Raw genomic sequence first — 19,433 nt, 5'->3', positions numbered from 1 at the left:
CCATAGAGGTCCCTCAGGTCCTGCTTCCTAGCCATGAAATGAAGTTCCTGTTTGAGGATGGACCGTATGTGTGTTTTGTTTTTTTGGTGCCCCTGTCTTCTATGACTCTTTTAGGGTTAATAATCTTGGGTTGGAAAGTGCATACTAAATGCTGTATATTTGTCCAATAAAACAGATCATTCCAATTCTGTTTTCTCTTTTATACAGACACATTCTGACATCCAACAAATATAGATCAAGGAACCTCTGGTCAGCACCTCCAGAGCAGCACTGCCCACTGCCAGCACCTCCAGAGCAGCACTGCCCACTGCCAGCACCTTCAGAGCAGCACTGCCCCCTTCCAGCACCTCCAGAGCAGCACTGCCCACTGACAGCACCTCCAGAGCAGCACTGCCCCCTGCCAGCACCTTCAGAGCAGCACTCCCACTGCCAGCATGGATCCACCCTTGTTAAGTGAGTAAAGGAGATATTTTGGTGTCTTTGAAATCTGTAAGGAGGGAATATCTGGTTATTTTGCAGTTATGTGAGTCAAACACCCAAACTAATCTTGTTTTCTTATAGAACCACCAGCAGGTAAGAAGACAATATATCTTCACCTCTTTGTCATGTTTTTGCCAGAAGGGCTAGTAATACATTTCTTTACAAGAGGTATTATATTATACCAATATCAGAGGAGGTGAAATCACAAGAAGCGCCCCCACTCCCAACTTTACATGATGGATTTTCCTTTTCTTGTTGCCAGGTTTCCCAGTGGTTGTACCGGAGAGGTTTGAGATTAAGTCGGAGAAAGAAGAACCGAACACTGAGGAACATCTGACCCCAATAAAGAGTGAAACTGTTCCATTTCCTATCTCTGGTGAGTACCTTTTCACATTTGTGCAGATAAAGGGATGTTAACATGTCACCTCCAGAGCAGCACTGCCCACTGCCAGCACCTCCAGAGCAGCGCTGCCCACTGCCAGCATGGATCCACCCTTGTTAAGTGAGTAAAGGAGATATGTTGGTGTCTTTGAAATCTGCAAGGAGGGAATATCTGGTTATTTTGTCATTATGTGAGTCAAACACTCAAACTAATCTTGTTTTCTTATATTATCTTCTTACCTGTTGAAGATTATATATCTTAAACTCTGTCATTTTCTGCCAGCAGGGCTAGTAATATATTTCTTTACAAGAGGTATTATATTATACCAATATCAGAGGCGGTGATATCATAAGAAGAGCCCCCACTCCCAGCTTTACATGATGGATTTCCCTTTTCTTATTGCTAGGTTTCCCAGTGGTTGTACCGGAGAGTTTAGAGATTAAATCGGAGAAAGAAGAGGCGAACACTGAGGAACATCTGACCCCAATAAAGAGTGAAACTGTTCAATTTCCTGTCTCTGGTGAGTACCTTTTCCCCTTTGTCTGCACAGAGGTGTGTTATCTTGTTACAAGGCGCATGGTCACATTTAGTGAATATTCATGGTTCATTGCCTCTCATAGAAAGTCCCCAGGCCTGCTGGGTGTTCTGGGACAAGCCACATGCAGCAGAGTTAGAAGTGCAATATGGCTCTCAGACACGTATAAAGGATGGAAATGCAGTTATGTGTATCTGACCATCAATAGATGCGATAAAAACACATTTAAGGGACCCTTCCCGTGTCTGACCAGTGTATTCTGCCTGTGCTCATGTATGGATGTGAAACTGAGACCCTAAATGTGAATATAATTCAGAAGCTTCAGACAACGCAAAGAAATATGGTGAGATGTATGCTGGGTATTACCCAAAGAGCACTATGGGTAGGGAAGGATAAGGGGGTGAAGGGGTTAGGGAAGGAAGTTTCCCTCTGCAGCCTGATAAGTGAGTGTATTCACTGTGGGGCAATAGGGATAATAGGCATAAGTGATACAAAAAGAAATCCCTTTGAATGCACTCGCAGTGTAGTGTGATAAGTTGTATTCTTAAAGCCCTTTAATGGTAATATTACAAATGATTATAAGATTGGTCACATACAATAAGATAAGGAGTGGCAGTGTTGATGCTGTACTAACATGCACACTGCGGTGCTGTCAGTGCCTTACAGACTAGCGCGATTTCAATATCAACCAGCAATGATAAGGGTTAATGCTGAGCCCATTGTCATAGCAACAACTAACCTATAAATATCCTGACGCTGACGGTGCGGAGCCACCTTCGAGAAAGCGTAGACGAGAAACGTGCGTCAGGTGGTAAGGGCGTCATGATGCGTAAGGGCTGATTTTGTAGCATACCGGACAGAAGAGATACATTAGTAGCTCTCTTCACTTTAACGAGGCTATAACTTGATGCAGGCTTAGGCTGCGCTTATAGTGCCAGTGACGTCAGCTGGGCTAAGCTTCTGGCGTCCAACGTGAGAGGGAGGCCCGGCGCATGCGCGAGTAGCCAGCGTGGGACAGATAGGTGCTTGCAGCGGGGCAGGGCCTGTGACAACTACTGTGACCCCCACTTTCAGCCATTGCCCCGCAGCACCGCCAGGCCCCCACACTGTCGTCCCCACCGCCAGCCACCGCACACTGCCCCCCCCCCTGCAGCCACCAGCACACTGCCCTCCCCCTGCAGCCACCAGCACACTGCCCTCCCCCTGCAGCCACCGGCACACTGCCCCCCCCCCACTGCAGCCACTGGCACACCGCCCCCCCCCCCCCCTGCAGCAGCCACCGGCACCTCGCCCCCCCTGCAGCCACCGGCACCTCGCCCCCCCCTGCAGCCACAGGCACCTCGCTCCCCCCTGCAGTGACCGGCACACCGCCCCCCCCCCCCCCACTGCAGCCATCGGCACACTCCCCCCCCACTGCAGCCACTGGCCTGACCTGAGATCATCCCCATTATAAGTCTGATTTTAATATATATTGGGGGTGTATTTTATATATGTACTAGCTGAGAGACCCGGCGTTGCCCGTGAGTTAAATTTCCCGCTAGGAAAGGGGGGCGGGGGGAGAGGGGGGGGAAAGGGTGGGGGACAGTGGACAGGAGGAGGGGAGGGGGGGGACAGTGGACAGGAGGAGGGAACAGTGGAGGGGACAGGAGGGGGGGGAGACAGTGGACAGGAGGGGGGGAGACAGTGGACAGGAGGGGACGGGACAGTGGACAGGAGGGGACAGGACAGTGGACGGGACAGTGGACAGGAGGGGACAGTGGACAGGAGGGGACAGTGGACAGGAGGGGACAGTGGACAGGAGGGGACAGTGGACAGGAGGGGACAGTGGACAGGAGGGGACAGTGGACAGGAGGGGACAGTGGACAGGAGGGGACAGTGGACAGGAGGGGACAGTGGACAGGAGGGGACAGTGGACAGGAGGGGACAGTGGACAGGAGGGGACAGTGGACAGTGGACAGGTGGGGGACGGGACAGTGGACAGGTGGGGGACAGTGGACAGGTGGGGGACAGTGGACAGGTGGAGGACAGTGGACAGGTGGAGGACAGTGGACAGGTGGGGGACGACAGTGGACAGGTGGGGGACGACAGTGGACAGGTGGGGGACGACAGTGGACAGGAGGGGGACGACAGTGGACAGGAGGGGGGGCAGTGGACAGGAAGGGATGGGTACAGTGGACAGGAGGGGGACGGGACGACAGCGGACAGGAGGGGGACGGGACGACAGCGGACAGGAGGGGGACGGGATGACAGCGGACAGGAGGGGGACGGGACGACAGCGGACAGGAGGGGGACGGGACGACAGCGGACAGGAGGGGGACGGGACGACAGCGGACAGGAGGGGGACGGGACGACAGCGGACAGGAGGGGGACGGGACGACAGCGGACAGGAGGGGGACGGGACGACAGCGGACAGGAGGGGGACGGGACGACAGCGGACAGGAGGGGGACGGGACGACAGCGGACAGGAGGGGGACGGGACGACAGCGGACAGGAGGGGGACGGGACGACAGCGGACAGGAGGGGGACGGGACGACAGCGGACAGGAGGGGGACGGGACGACAGCGGACAGGAGGGGGACGGGACGACAGCGGACAGGAGGGGGACGGGACGACAGCGGACAGGAGGGGGACGGGACGACAGCGGACAGGAGGGGGACGGGACGACAGCGGACAGGAGGGGGACGGGACGACAGCGGACAGGAGGGGGACGGGACGACAGCGGACAGGAGGGGGACGGGACGACAGCGGACAGGAGGGGGACGGGACGACAGCGGACAGGAGGGGGACGGGACGACAGCGGACAGGAGGGGGACGGGACGACAGCGGACAGGAGGGGGACGGGACGACAGCGGACAGGAGGGGGACGGGACGACAGCGGACAGGAGGGGGACGGGACGACAGCGGACAGGAGGGGGACGGGACGACAGCGGACAGGAGGGGGACGGGACGACAGCGGACAGGAGGGGGACGGGACGACAGCGGACAGGAGGGGGACGGGACGACAGCGGACAGGAGGGGGACGGGACGACAGCGGACAGGAGGGGGACGGGACGACAGCGGACAGGAGGGGGACGGGACGACAGCGGACAGGAGGGGGACGGGACGACAGCGGACAGGAGGGGGACGGGACGACAGCGGACAGGAGGGGGACGGGACGACAGCGGACAGGAGGGGGACGGGACGACAGCGGACAGGAGGGGGACGGGACGACAGCGGACAGGAGGGGGACGGGACGACAGCGGACAGGAGGGGGACGGGACGACAGCGGACAGGAGGGGGACGGGACGACAGCGGACAGGAGGGGGACGGGACGACAGCGGACAGGAGGGGGACGGGACGACAGCGGACAGGAGGGGGACGGGACGACAGCGGACAGGAGGGGGACGGGACGACAGCGGACAGGAGGGGGACGGGACGACAGCGGACAGGAGGGCGACGGGACAGTGGACAGGAGGGCGACGGGACAGTGGACAGGAGGGCGACGGGACAGTGGACAGGAAGGCGACGGGACAGTGGACGGGACAGTGGACAGGAGGGGGACGGGACAGTGGACGGGACAGTGGACAGGAGGGGGACGGGACAGTGGACGGGACAGTGGACAGGAGGGGGACGGGACAGTGGACGGGAGGGGGAGGGGACGACAGTGGACAGGAGGGGGAGGGGACGACAGTGGACAGGAGGGGGAGGGGACGACAGTGGACAGGAGGGGGACGGGACAGTGGACAGGAGTGGACGGGACGACAGTGGAAAGGAGTGGATAGTGGACAGGAGGGGACGGGACGACGGTGGACAGGAGGGGACGGGACGACAGTGGACAGGAGGGGGAGGGGACAACAGTGGACAGGAGGGGGAGGGGACGACAGTGGACAGGAGGGGGACGGGACAGTGGACGGGATGACAGTGGACAGGAGTGGATAGTGGACAGGAGGGGACGGGACGACAGTGGACAGGAGGGGACGGGACGACAGTGGACAGGAGGGGACGGGACGACAGTGGACAGGAGGGGACGGGACGACAGTGGACAGGAGGGAACGGGACGACAGTGGACAGGAGGGGACGGGACGACAGTGGACAGGAGGGGAGGGGACGACAGTGGACAGGAGGGGAGGGGACGACAGTGGACAGGAGGGGAGGGGACGACAGTGGACAGGAGGGGGACGGGACAGTGGACAGGAGGGGGACGGGACAGTGGACAGGAGGGGGACTGGACAGTGGACAGAAGGGGGACTGGACAGTGGACAGGAGGGGGACAGGAGGGGGACTGGACAGTGGACAGGAGGGGGACTGGACAGTGGACAGGTGGGGGACAGTGGACAGGTGGGGGACAGTGGACAGGTGGAGGACAGTGGACAGGTGGAGGACAGTGGACAGGTGGGGGACGACAGTGGACAGGTGGGGGACGACAGTGGACAGGTGGGGGACGACAGTGGACAGGAGGGGGACGACAGTGGACAGGAGGGGGGGCAGTGGACAGGAAGGGATGGGTACAGTGGACAGGAGGGGGACGGGACGACAGCGGACAGGAGGGGGACGGGACGACAGCGGACAGGAGGGGGACGGGACGACAGCGGACAGGAGGGGGACGGGACGACAGCGGACAGGAGGGGGACGGGACGACAGCGGACAGGAGGGGGACGGGACGACAGCGGACAGGAGGGGGACGGGACGACAGCGGACAGGAGGGGGACGGGACGACAGCGGACAGGAGGGGGACGGGACGACAGCGGACAGGAGGGGGACGGGACGACAGCGGACAGGAGGGGGACGGGACGACAGCGGACAGGAGGGGGACGGGACGACAGCGGACAGGAGGGGGACGGGACGACAGCGGACAGGAGGGCGACGGGACAGTGGACAGGAGGGCGACGGGACAGTGGACAGGAGGGCGACGGGACAGTGGACAGGAAGGCGACGGGACAGTGGACGGGACAGTGGACAGGAGGGGGACGGGACAGTGGACGGGACAGTGGACAGGAGGGGGACGGGACAGTGGACGGGAGGGGGAGGGGACGACAGTGGACAGGAGGGGGAGGGGACGACAGCGGACAGGAGGGGGACGGGACGACAGCGGACAGGAGGGGGACGGGACGACAGCGGACAGGAGGGGGACGGGACGACAGCGGACAGGAGGGGGACGGGACGACAGCGGACAGGAGGGGGACGGGACGACAGCGGACAGGAGGGGGACGGGACGACAGCGGACAGGAGGGGGACGGGACGACAGCGGACAGGAGGGGGACGGGACGACAGCGGACAGGAGGGGGACGGGACGACAGCGGACAGGAGGGGGACGGGACGACAGCGGACAGGAGGGGGACGGGACGACAGCGGACAGGAGGGGGACGGGACGACAGCGGACAGGAGGGGGACGGGACGACAGCGGACAGGAGGGCGACGGGACGACAGCGGACAGGAGGGCGACGGGACAGTGGACAGGAGGGCGACGGGACAGTGGACAGGAGGGCGACGGGACAGTGGACAGGAAGGCGACGGGACAGTGGACGGGACAGTGGACAGGAGGGGGACGGGACAGTGGACGGGACAGTGGACAGGAGGGGGACGGGACAGTGGACGGGACAGTGGACAGGAGGGGGACGGGACAGTGGACGGGAGGGGGAGGGGACGACAGTGGACAGGAGGGGGAGGGGACGACAGTGGACAGGAGGGGGAGGGGACGACAGTGGACAGGAGGGGGACGGGACAGTGGACAGGAGTGGACGGGACGACAGTGGAAAGGAGTGGATAGTGGACAGGAGGGGACGGGACGACGGTGGACAGGAGGGGACGGGACGACAGTGGACAGGAGGGGGAGGGGACAACAGTGGACAGGAGGGGGAGGGGACGACAGTGGACAGGAGGGGGACGGGACAGTGGACGGGATGACAGTGGACAGGAGTGGATAGTGGACAGGAGGGGACGGGACGACAGTGGACAGGAGGGGACGGGACGACAGTGGACAGGAGGGGACGGGACGACAGTGGACAGGAGGGGACGGGACGACAGTGGACAGGAGGGGACGGGACGACAGTGGACAGGAGGGGACGGGACGACAGTGGACAGGAGGGGAGGGGACGACAGTGGACAGGAGGGGAGGGGACGACAGTGGACAGGAGGGGAGGGGACGACAGTGGACAGGAGGGGGACGGGACAGTGGACAGGAGGGGGACGGGACAGTGGACAGGAGGGGGACTGGACAGTGGACAGAAGGGGGACTGGACAGTGGACAGGAGAAGGGGGACTGGACAGTGGACAGGAGGGGGACAGGAGGGGGACTGGACAGTGGACAGGAGGGGGACTGGACAGTGGACAGGAGGGGGACTGAACAGTGGACAGGAGGGGGATGGGACAGTGGACAGGAGGGGTTGGTGACAGTGGACAGGAGGGGTTGGTGACAGTGGACAGGAGGGGTTGGTGACAGTGGACAGGAGGGGTTGGTGACAGTGGACAGGAGGGGTTGGTGACAGTGGACAGGAGGGGTTGGTGACAGTGGACAGGAGGGGTTGGTGACAGTGGACCGGAGGGGGGGGACAGTCGACAGGAGGGGGGGGCAGTGTACAGGAGGGGGGGCAGTGGACAGGAGGGGGTGTGGGTTGCTTAAAATTGAGGTGAGTGGAGCATCGGGGGGGGAGGTGAGTGGAGCATGGGGGGGGGAGGTGAGTGGTGCATCGGGGGGGGGGGAGGTGAGTGGAGCATCGGGGGGGAGGTGAGCGGAGCACCGGGGGGGAGCTGAGCGGAGTACCGGGGGGGGGAGGTAAGCGGAGCACCAGGGGGGAGCTGAGCGGGGAGCTGAGCGGGGAGCTGAGCGGAGCACCGGGGGTGAGCTGAGCGGAGCACCGGGGGGGTAGCTGAGGGGGGGAGGTGAGTGTGATGGGGGTTGGGAGAGGACAGAGAGAGAGAGGTGTGTGTGTGTGTGTGTGTGTGTGTGTGTGTGTGTGTGTGTGTGTGTGTGTGTGTGTGTGTGTGTGTGTGTGTGTGTGTGTGTGTGTGTGTGTGTGTGTGTGTGTGTTTGTGTGTGTGTGACACTGTGTGTGTGTGTTGTGTGTGTGTTGTCACTCCGCCTCAGGCCAATCAGAGGTGCGGGGGCGGGCGGGCCAAAGGACCAATGAGATTTCCCCTAGGGACACAGGAAGATGCAGACAGGCATACAGTGCTTTCATTTTTATTATATAGGATTGGGGTTTTGGGTATTTTTTAGACGTATTGGGGGTTTGGGGTATATTTGTATATGAATTGGGGGGTTGAGGGTGTATTTTTTAATGTATTGGAGGGGTGAGGGTGTATTTTTATATGTATTGGGGGATTAAGTAAAAGTTGCGTGCTAAAATTTGTTTTTCCGTGGTAGGTGCGCTATATGTTGGGGGGAGGGGGGGGGGCCTGCTCCTTTCATTTATCCTGGACCCCATGATTTCTGTTGGCGGCCCTGATAGTGTGTGTTTGTGTGTCTGTCAAGTGCCGTAGCTGCAGGGTGGTGCTGCGGGGGGCTGACTGCGGGGCCTGGCGGTGCTGCGGGCGGTGGCCTGGCGGTGCTGCGGGGGTTGTTGTCTGGCGGTGGGGGGGGTGGGTGGTGCTGCTAGGAAGGGGAGAGGGGGGGGCGGGGCCTGGCGGCTGGCAGTGTTGCGGGGGGCGCGGTGGCTGACTGTGGGGGGGGGTCAGTGGCTAGCGGTGGCCCGATGGCTGGCGGGACTGCAGGGGGCCCGATGGCAGCTGGCAGTGTTGCGGGGTGGGGGGCGTGGCTGACAGTGGGGGTGTCAGTGGCTGGTGGTGGCCCGGTGGCTGGCAGGACTGTGGGGGGCCCGGCGGTAGGTCACAGCTGTTGTCGCCGGCCCTGCCCCGCTGCAGGCACCTGTCTGTCCCACGCTGGCTGCTCACGCGCGCCTCCCTCTCATGCTTAGCTCAGAAGCTTAGCCCAGCTGCCGTCAGAGAGACCAGGCACCGGGTGCAGGACGCCAACACCAGCAGTCCCCCCCCCCTGTTGGCGGCCCTGCACACAAATCGCACACAAACAATCCCACACAGGGCTGCCAACAGGGGGTGTGTGAGCCGGTGTTGGTGTCCCTGGCTCTGTGGGTCAGGGGGCCCGGCCGGGGCTGGGTCAGTTAAAAAATAAATGTAGCCCTGTTTCCTAGTAAATACAGTACGTTACCAATGCTGTGTAACCTGTTGGCTCGCAGGGCCTGAGCCTCCGCCACGGAGAGCCTGGGGCACGCGTAGGAATATGGATAACCTCTTACTTGGTGCAGCGCCTCCACCTGCGACGGCTCCCTCCAGAGGGGGAGTGGGTCCTCGCAGGACAAATATGTATCACTCCACACACAGCATGTAAAACAACCAATGACTTTACTAGCGCAACCATAAATATGCATATGATAAACAGGTGTCCCTCCCTAGAGGAGACACTAACTACTGCGTCTCGCAGGATGCTACCCCCTTCACTGGGTGATCCCACCCCGTGTCCAATACCCACACTTGGTGTTCCCCCACTCTCAAGTGAGATATGTGTGTGCGACTGCGCAGCCACTATGTCCTGATATAGATATATGGTATAGTTGGTGCACTTGATGATGTTACCTGCCGGGCACTCCGGTGCCCGGCCCTGCCAAGGAACTTCACAAAGGATCAGATGGCTGAATACCAGGACTACCTTCCGGGGCGATCCCACCCGGTCAGCTGCTGCTGCGGCAGCGGAGGTCTGAGCCCAAACCTCGGGCCAGATAATGCAACTGTCTCTGTAATTATAGTTCTCCGATGCACAATAATGGGGAACTGTAGCCTAACTGGGGCCAGTCCCTACATCCGCTCCACTCTATGGGGACTCAGGGCCTAACTGGGCCGGGGTATATGGCCTAGTGTAGGGGCTGTTGGCCTCCCTACACATAGAGCTCCTTCTCCTTCCTCCTCCCGTACGGCTCTGACAAGCGTGCTCCCCTGCGCTACCTCTAACCTTCCTCCCGATATCCTGGCCGCCCTATATGCTCCCTGGCATCACCTGGTCTCGCTATGTCTGTTGGGACTCGTAGTCCCGTGCACTCCACCCTATAGGAGCCGCTCCTCTTTTGCGGGCTTTGCAACCTCTGGCCGCGCATGCGCGACCCCTGCTCCATCGCCACCTCCACGGCCCGCTGCGCTTACATGCGCACCAAACATGGCGGCGCCCTGATCGCTCGGACAACTGCGGAGCCTCCGATACGTCGGAGCGCTCCCTGCACTCGCTGCAACCTTCCCTGCGCATACAGCGATAGGGGTGAGTCTGGGGAGCTTGGCTACATCCTCCCCCCTGTGGACTCAAACGTCCCTGCTGGGAATACTAGAACATCAACTGGCACAACGATTAATAAAAAATTAATAATAAATTAATAAAAAAATGCACAGATGCGCACCAGGGATTAGTGGAAGGTATTTATTAAAAAGTACACAATTACTGAGGGGATCCAACCCCACCTCAGAACAGCTATGCAGCTAAATGGCTATGTACCACTATGGAGAAACCTAGTAGAAACTATACCCTATGCTGCACAGTATACAAATGACAGTAAAATTTATATATTAAAAAAAAAAAAAAAGGTTAAATAAAACAAACATGAAACCACCTTTCAACAGATTTGTAATAAAACCGCCATAAGGTTGGGCACTGGCAAGGGGAAACGGACACTTACACTGAGACAGACAGCAGACTCGCGGTGTCTGCAACGGATCCGGATCTCGGCACCGTGGGGATGGAAAAAACTGCTGCTGTCTCCTGCAGGCTCCGTCTCAGCTTACCAGCAAACACGCGCAGGATGACCTCGTGACCTCTACGCGTTTCGCACCACGTGCTTCGTCAGGAGGTCACGTACAGCGTCATCCGCGCGTATATATGGGCGGCAGCTAATTGAATAGGACAGCCCCCTAAAGAACACACCCTTGCTGTACCCAATTGCTACGATGATTGAAACACCTTTAAGTAAGGATACTGGGCAACAAGGTGTATAGCAGCTCAGATAGGGGATGTGTGTATAATGTATTAATCATTACGCACACCCCTATGAGAAAATACAGGAATATGACCTCTAACAACATGAATGATATTACCATAAAACAGTATTAACCAAACATGCTGAGACCTGTATATAATGAAAAGAAAAAAGGAAAAATAAAAAAAATATACAAACAAATAAATATAAAAACATAATGTTAATACAAATAAATGTTAATAAATTCATTATCTTAAAAAGGGAGTCAATTCAATTAATTCGTTGAAACCATGTGGATGTCTAGTGTGCATTTCATAGATCCAAAATTGTTCCCGTTTCAATAAATGATTTTCTCTATTTCCCTGTCTATTACCTAGTGATACACTTTCGAGTCCCCTAAATGTAATGCAGCCTGGTTCATTGTTATGCACTTCTTTAAAGTGTTTTAAAAGCGGAGTTAAAAAATTGTACACAAAACAGAGCAATCTCTGGGGGGGGGGGGGGGGAGATACTTATAGGTCTTACCTAGCGTAGTATATGCCACATTATCATGAGTGTATCCCTCTAGAGCGCAATCTACGCCTAGACGCACTCCAATAGAGACAGTCCTTTCGGTGGGCTTTCTTTGGCTCCTCTCCTACATTTTAGGTCGCTATAATTTATAGCATTTGATCTCTAGTACCTATCAGGGATCACACTATATCTACCCACCTATACCAGGGTGGGTTACCAAAGGATACAGTCACGTGCTGTTCTACACAGTATTTAATTACGTTTTAACACCCTATTTTTTATTCAGAGTTATTAATAATGTATTTTAAATTTATCACTATACAATTGTTGTGTACGAGTGCTACAAGACTGGGTTCTTTTTCTCCAATTGATATTGTTTTTATTTAACCTTTTTTTTTTTTTTATATATATAAATTTTACTGTCATTTGTATACTGTGCAGCTTAGGGTATAGTTTCTACTAGGTTTCTCCATAGTGGTACATAGCCATTTAGCTGCATAGCTGTTCTGAGGTGGGGTTGGATCCCCTCAGTAATTGTATACTTTTTAATAAATACCTTCCACTAATCCCTGGTGCGCATCTGTGCATTTTTTTATTACTTTGTTTTTCAGGGTGTCTTCCCCCCTTTTCCTAGGGGGGTTCACCTTGATTTGAGAGCTTCTGGGGAGACGCTCTATGTGCATGCTGCAAAGGGGTTATCCACATCTTCATACAGCACGAGCGCTGAATATCCTGTGTTTTTTCTGGCACAATGATTATATAATAAAAATGCATGAATACGTAAACGATACATTTCACACTCTATATAAGGTTATAAATCTCACTGAACATAACGATAACTGACTTCACTCGGTTGCGAGCCCACTGCTGAGCCTCATAATGGGGTGCCCCGAACTGGTCATAGGTCATCCTCATTGGAGGCTGCCCAACTCTCTGACTTCGTCTTAATTGTTCTTCAGTCACTCCCTCTGGAGAATGACTATCACAGTCCTGAGGCTCAGCCTCTTCCCTTGTGGGAGTTACAGTCTCTGCATGATCATTGAAAGGCACAAAACATGGACTCTGCTGGTCCAAAGTAGAATTTTCAAGAACCACCGTATTGGGCGTTTGCTTGCCGAGCTCTTTACCTGTAGCTCCACCGGGAGATGCTCACTGCTTCTGAGGGCCCCTTTGAGAGGTTCCCTCCTGTGGGTCCTCATAATTCATATTATTGTCAGTCTCTCAACCACCCCCACCCTGGGTCATCCATCCATCCAATGAAGTAGCTGGTAGTTCAGCTTCATCCTCCCCCACTTGCTACATCAATAAATAATAAAAACACTGCACCTGGTTCCAGCTCTCTCTGCAGCACCGGAAGCCAGCTGGGCTAAGCTTCCGGCGCGTGGCGTGAGAGGGAGGCCCGGCGCGCACACAAGTAGCCATTGTGGGACTGAGAGGTGCCTGCAGCGGGGCAGGGTCGTCAGCAGGTTCGCAGTCCCACCACCCACCGGCCCCCTGCAGTTCCGCCGGCTGCCGGGCCCCCACCACCCACCGTCCCCCCCGCAGTCCCGCCAGCCGCCGGGTCACCGCCACCACCCCCCACAGCCACTGGCGCACCCCCCCCCCCCTGCAGCCACCGGTCCGACCTAAGATCATCCCCAAGGTAAGCCTGAAATTTATATGTATTGGGGGTGTATTTTATATTTGTATTGAGGGGGGTTGGGGTATTTTTTAGATGTATTGGGGGATGGGGTATATTTGTAGATGTATTGGGGGATGGGGTATATTTGTAGATGTATTGGGTGGTGGGGTATATTTGTAGATGTATTGGAGGTGGTGGGGTGTATTTGTAGATGTATTGGGGGTGGTGGGGTGTATTTGTAGATGTATTGGAGGTGGTGGGGTGTATTTGTAGATGTATTGGGGATGGTGGGGTGTATTTGTAGATGTATTGGGGGTGGTGGGGTGTATTTGTAGATGTACTGGGGGTGGTGGGGTGTATTTTTGTATGTATTGGGGGGATAAGTAAAAGTTACACGCTAAAAAAATATTTCCGTAGTAGGTGCGCTATGGGTTGGGGGGGGGGCCATGATTTCTGTTGGCGGCCCTGATCCCACACACACACACAAGGCACACACACAATCACACACCCCCGTCTCCCTGCATCAGAAGCTATCTGATTGGTTACAGCCTGTCACATGGTGAGACTCGCTGTAAAAATCCAATTTTACTGACTACATTGATTCAGGTCGCTCCGTCGCGCCTACTATAAGCGCATGCTATAGATTCAATGCATTTGTTTTGAAGCGACGTTGCGTTGCGCCGGCCCCATAAGCGCAGCCTAAAAAAACCTTCCAGTGATAGAAGGCTCCTTAATGTCCATGTGCTGTGTGGCGTCTTCCAGCTTCGCAAGGGGTGTGTGTGTGTATGTATATCTTTTTGTATAGCCTCACCAATGTATCCAGTACCTTACAGAATTAGCAAGGCAATGCAGGGAATTAATATACAAAGTTTCACACGGGCATTAAACTGGAAGTTAAACAATGGGGACTCCCTGACCCACAGAGCTTACAATCTAAATGGAATAAAGGGAGATTTACAGAATACAATAAGAGCAAGTGAAATGTAAAACATTTTCAGGAAAGGCGAAAGTGCATCAGAAGTGCAAGGACTAGTCAGAGGCCCAAACTAAGCAAATAATTCATTGAAGAGATGAGATTTCAGGCATTATTTGAAGATTGGTAGGGATGTGGATTGGTGAAGGCTGAAGGTGAGGGAATTGCACAGCAAGGAGACAGGTTTAAGGCTGAGTTCCCAGTGGTGACGGAGGCGCATGCGCGCCACACCCCAGCCCTCTATGAGGCAGGCCCTAGTGGCTGTGTGTGTGGGCGAGCAAAGCACTGTGCCGTGTACGCTGGCAGGGAAAACACATGTCTTCCCATGGCGCCATGCAGCCAATGGCAGGGCAGATAAGCCCCATCATGGTTGCTCTCCCCTACAGACTGTCGATCGTGACTGTAGTCTCTGCACGCACCGCCATGGTGCCAGGCGTGCGTGCAGCAGGGAGGACGGGGGGCGTAGCCTTAGATGTGAGAGTACTGAAGAGACAAATGGAGCAGAGAGGAGACGGCCCTCAGCAGAGCTAGAAGGGGTATAGAAGGAGATAAGAGCTGAGATTTACGAGGGGATAGAAGAACGTACAGAGAACGAGAATCTGCTAAGTAATGCAGTGTTTGATGGGAAGAAACTGAAAGGATCTCATGAGAGCAGGGATAGAGACAGAACAAAAAGATAGTGAGCGAATTCTAGTAACGGCGTTTTGAATAGTTTGTAGAGTGGCACTGGGAGAAGGGAAGGCCAGAGAGGAGAAAGTCTCCATAGTTGGGAGATGAGGGTATGCAGGAGAGTTTTAGGAGAGGGCAGACTGTGGAAATGTTGCAGAGGGAAAATCTGCCAGATTTATCAACAGCCTGAATGTGAGAGGAGAAGGAAAGAGAGGAGACAAATATTACACCAAGGCCGCGTGCTTGGGAAATTATATGAATAGTATTTTTGACTGACAAAATATGACACAAAATGGAGCAATTGATTCTTGTTTATGTGGGTCTTATGGCAGAAGACTACATGGGCAGTGTAGTCACTGCATCACTTAGATTGTAAGCTCTCCAGGGCAGGAATTTCTGTTCCTATTGTCTGATTTTGTTTGTTGCACTTATTGTATTATAATTCCCTGTACTGTATTGTTTCTGCTGTAAAGTGCTGAGTACACTGCGGGCCTTATATAAATAAAGACAGACATACATGGGCATCTACAGTATCTTTACGCTGTAGGTTGCTGTCTGGTTTAGTTGATATTATTAACGCACTAATATAATAGACCAGGAGTTCCTTAACTTTATTAACATTGAAAATGTCCATGAGAAGTAATTATTTGGAGGATGTACATGTATCCTTAAATAATGAATACAGTAATATATACACTTTATGTATGTATCAATGATTTCTCTGTGAGAGCTGCTACAAATACATTTCAGGCCTTCGGGACCATCACCACAGTCATTAGGGGCCACTGGGTATCCATGGGCCACAATTTTAAAACCCTGGGTGATGAGAATATTTTGTTAATTAAGTAATGGTGAAGTAAATTCTTCAGTGTTTTGGATTTGTAATTTGCGTTCACTAATTTGATTTAGAGATGGAAAACATTTGTTCTGTATTTTTTGTTTACTTCTGTTAGAGATCGGCCTGAATGAGGAACAGAACTTGAGCTCTGATACATCCAGAAGCTGTCTGACTCCTCGCAGCCCAGAAGTGCCAAAAAACAATGATTCCTGCCACATCCTGGACACGTGCAAGGAACCAGTGCCACATGATGGTGAATTTACAGACCTTGTACAGCACACAGCAGTGACGGACTCTAAATATGGGTCCAGCAAAAGGTATCCGAGAGATTTAAGAAGAAGCCGCGGTTCTCAGCCTTTTCTCTGTCGTCAATGTGGCAAAAGCTTCTCACTGGACAGTGACCTGCTCAAACACCTTTGTGTCCCCGCTAGAGAGCAAACCTTTACATGTACAGATGGTGGGAGCAGTTTCTCACTGACGGGGGAACGTCTTTCACAGCAGATGATTCAGACAGCAGTGACTCCTTTTACGTGTACAGTGTGTGGGAAACAGTTAAGTAGTAAGACAACCTTCCTCAATCACCAGAGGATTCATACAGGGGAGAAACCATTTACATGTACAGAGTGTGGGAAACAATTCCGTGTGAAGAGCAACCTCTTCATGCACCAGAGGATTCATACAGGGGTGAAACCATTCACATGTTCAGAGTGTGGGAAACAGTTTAGTACTAAGAAACACCTACTCAGACACCAAATTACTCATACAGGGGATAAACCATTCACATGTGCAGAGTGTGGGAAACAATTCAAATATAAGGGTAGTCTCCTCAGACACCAGATGATTCATACTGGAGAGAAACCATTCACATGTACAGAGTGTAGTAAAAGCTTTGCAACAAAGAAGGAGCGTCGCAGCCATGAGCGTATTCATACAGGGGAGAAACCATTCACATGTTCAGAGTGTTGTAAAAGCTTTTCTAGGAAGTATAGCCTTCTTCAACATGAGTGGATTCATACAGGGGATAAACCATTCACATGTACAGAGTGCGGGAAACAATTCAGTTTTAAGAGCAACCTCCTTATGCACCAGAGGATTCATACAGGGGAGAAACCATTCACATGTACAGAGTGCGGGAAACAATTCAGTTTTAAGAGCAACCTCCTCAATCACCAGATGATTCATACAGGGGAGAAACCATTCACATGTGCAGAGTGTGGGAAACAATTCAGTATTAAGAGCAGCCTTCTCGAGCACCAGAGAATTCATTCAGAAGATAAATCATTCATATGTACAGAGTGTGGGAAACAATTTAAATGTAAGGGTAGTCTCCTCAGACACCAGAGGATTCATACAGGGGAGAAGCAATTCCCATGTACAGAGTGTGGGATGCAATTCGGTACTAAGAACCACCTCCTCAGACACCAGATGACTCATAAAGGGGAGAAACAATTCATATGTGCAGAGTGTAGTGAAAGCTTTTCTACAAAGGTGGACCTCGTCAACCATGAGCAGATTCATACAGGAGAGAAACCATTCACATGTACAGAGTGTGGGAAACAATTCCATATTAAGCGAAACCTTCTCACACACCAGATGGATCATACAGTGGAAAAAATATTCACATGTACATAATGTGGGAAAAGCTTTTCTCAAAAGAGCCACCTCCTCACACACCACAGGATTCATACACAGGAGAAACCATGTCCATGTACATAGTGTGGGGAAAGCTTTTCACAGATAATCAACCTCCTTACACACACGAGGATTCATACATGAGATAAAACATTTGATTGTTCAGAGTTGGATTGGTCAATATACTGGTAGCATAGTAATGCTGCAGTAATAAGAATGGGCAGTAACGCAATGCTTATTACCATGGCATTCCTATCAGCAGTGGGAGGGTGTCAGAGAGAGTGTGGGTCTGGTAGGGTGGAGTGGGAACAGGTCCGGGTGCCCCATGACTCACATGCTGCTGCTATAAGGAATCCTCTAGCTGGTAATCTCACCCCTCCCTATTAACCCCTTCCCCTCTGCCATGCCTCTCATCCCTTCCTCTCCTCCCCCGTATTTCTCTCATCTCTCACCCATGCCCATTAACCCACGCCTCCCCATGGCCTATTAATGTGTACAGGAGAAAGGGGGGGGGGGGTAATTGTAAATGGTGAAGAAAAGGGGCCTTAGTGTGGGTGTAGTTTATTATAAAATAATTGTCATTAAAAAAATGTTTAATTCCTAAAATTATTTGTATTTGCTTTTTTTACATTTTATTAAGAATGAAATGCATTTGTATAAGAAATATGTTTCACAATAATTACTTTGAACATTTTGGTGACTTTGCGTTTTTGTTTTCTATTGGGTGTTAATATATTGCTGAATATTGTTATCACGATAAATTACTGAATCCTGTCATGCTGGGAAGTATTTTCATATTGCCTAACCCAGGGGTGCGCAAACTATTGGAGTTGCGTTCCCCACCCCCCCGTGCTCACGACCCCCTTACCTTGTTTTGCGGCGCGTCAAATGACGCTGCGGGGTCATGTGACATCACATCTTAACCCTGCATTGTTAATTGACACCACGTTGCCATGGTGCCAGGTCATGTGACATCACATGGTCCCGCGGCGGAGATGCGTCGCATCATGCTTCTGAACCCTGGTAAGTGAAGTTGCAGAGGCCTCACGCGATCCCCCAGCATTTAATTGAAATGCCTTGGGGTAAAGTGCGGGACCTCTGCAACCGCTCGCCCCTCCGCCCAAGGAAAATCTTGCTCACCCCTGGCCTAACCCTAGTTCAGGATGTTGGAAACAATTTAGTACAAAGTGTGACCTCCTGTCACACCCAAATATTTACATGGGAGAAACCATTTGCTTGTTCAGTGTGGGAAACAATTCAGTGTTAAGGGTCATCTCTTCAGAAACCAACAAATTCATGCAGCTAGAGGCCTTTCACATGGACAGAGTATAGAAAAACTGTTCTTGGATGAATGACCGCACACACCACATGATTCACACAGGGGGAAATAATTTGCTTGTTCAGAGTGGGGTTCTTCCCCGCAGGTGTCCCTCGTGTATATGGATCCGCAGTGGTACCCATGGGCACCCGGGAGTCCTCAGGTGGTCTCCAGAAGTCCCCGCAGACCTAAGGTACCCACCTTGTATGTCAAAAAAAAACCATGGTCCTACCTTAAAATAAATCAACCCCCCCGGTCGCATGCGCGACGGCAAGGAGCATGGTCGCATAGGTTAAGAGCTCCGTGCCTCGCTTTACTGAAAACGTTAGCTGAAACCTAACAAAAGCACCAAAACTACTGCCAGTTACCATAAACATAGCACCTACGGTCCCAGGATGTCCAGGAAGGGCCCCAAGGTCTCTAAAAAGAAAGGATGCCGGAATACTTTGGCCGTGCGGGGATGAGCGGAGCGGGAGGGGAAATGGCGCCTCATTCAAATGCCGGGTCGGAGACGGAGCCCGAC

At 53.8% G+C, this 19,433-nt stretch overlaps 1 protein-coding gene across 4 annotated transcripts in view; it reads left to right on the top strand.

The window, feature by feature from the left end:
* LOC142488408 (uncharacterized) overlaps window positions 1-18,222 on the top strand; it is a 44,143-nt gene extending 25,921 nt beyond the window's left edge. For 3 of the 4 annotated variants that reach the window (XM_075588904.1, XM_075588903.1, XM_075588902.1), the window contains exons 2-5: window positions 208-453; window positions 743-856; window positions 1,269-1,382; window positions 16,076-18,220. In XM_075588904.1, coding sequence (XP_075445019.1) covers window positions 435-453; window positions 743-856; window positions 1,269-1,382; window positions 16,076-17,592 — 1,764 coding nt within the window. In that variant the 5' untranslated portion in view covers window positions 208-434 and the 3' untranslated portion in view covers window positions 17,593-18,220. Of the gene's footprint in view, window positions 1-207; window positions 454-742; window positions 857-1,268; window positions 1,383-16,075 lie in introns of all 4 variants that reach the window. The other variant, XM_075588905.1, reaches the window with a different exon arrangement.
* Window positions 18,223-19,433: the final 1,211 nt, after the last annotated feature.

The sequence above is a fragment of the Ascaphus truei genome, chromosome 2, assembly GCF_040206685.1.
Source record: "Ascaphus truei isolate aAscTru1 chromosome 2, aAscTru1.hap1, whole genome shotgun sequence".
In the NCBI taxonomy this organism is placed as follows: Eukaryota; Metazoa; Chordata; class Amphibia; order Anura; family Ascaphidae; genus Ascaphus; species Ascaphus truei.
The sequence above is the reverse complement of the archived record's forward strand: the minus strand, read 5'-3'. Positions and strand labels throughout refer to the sequence as shown.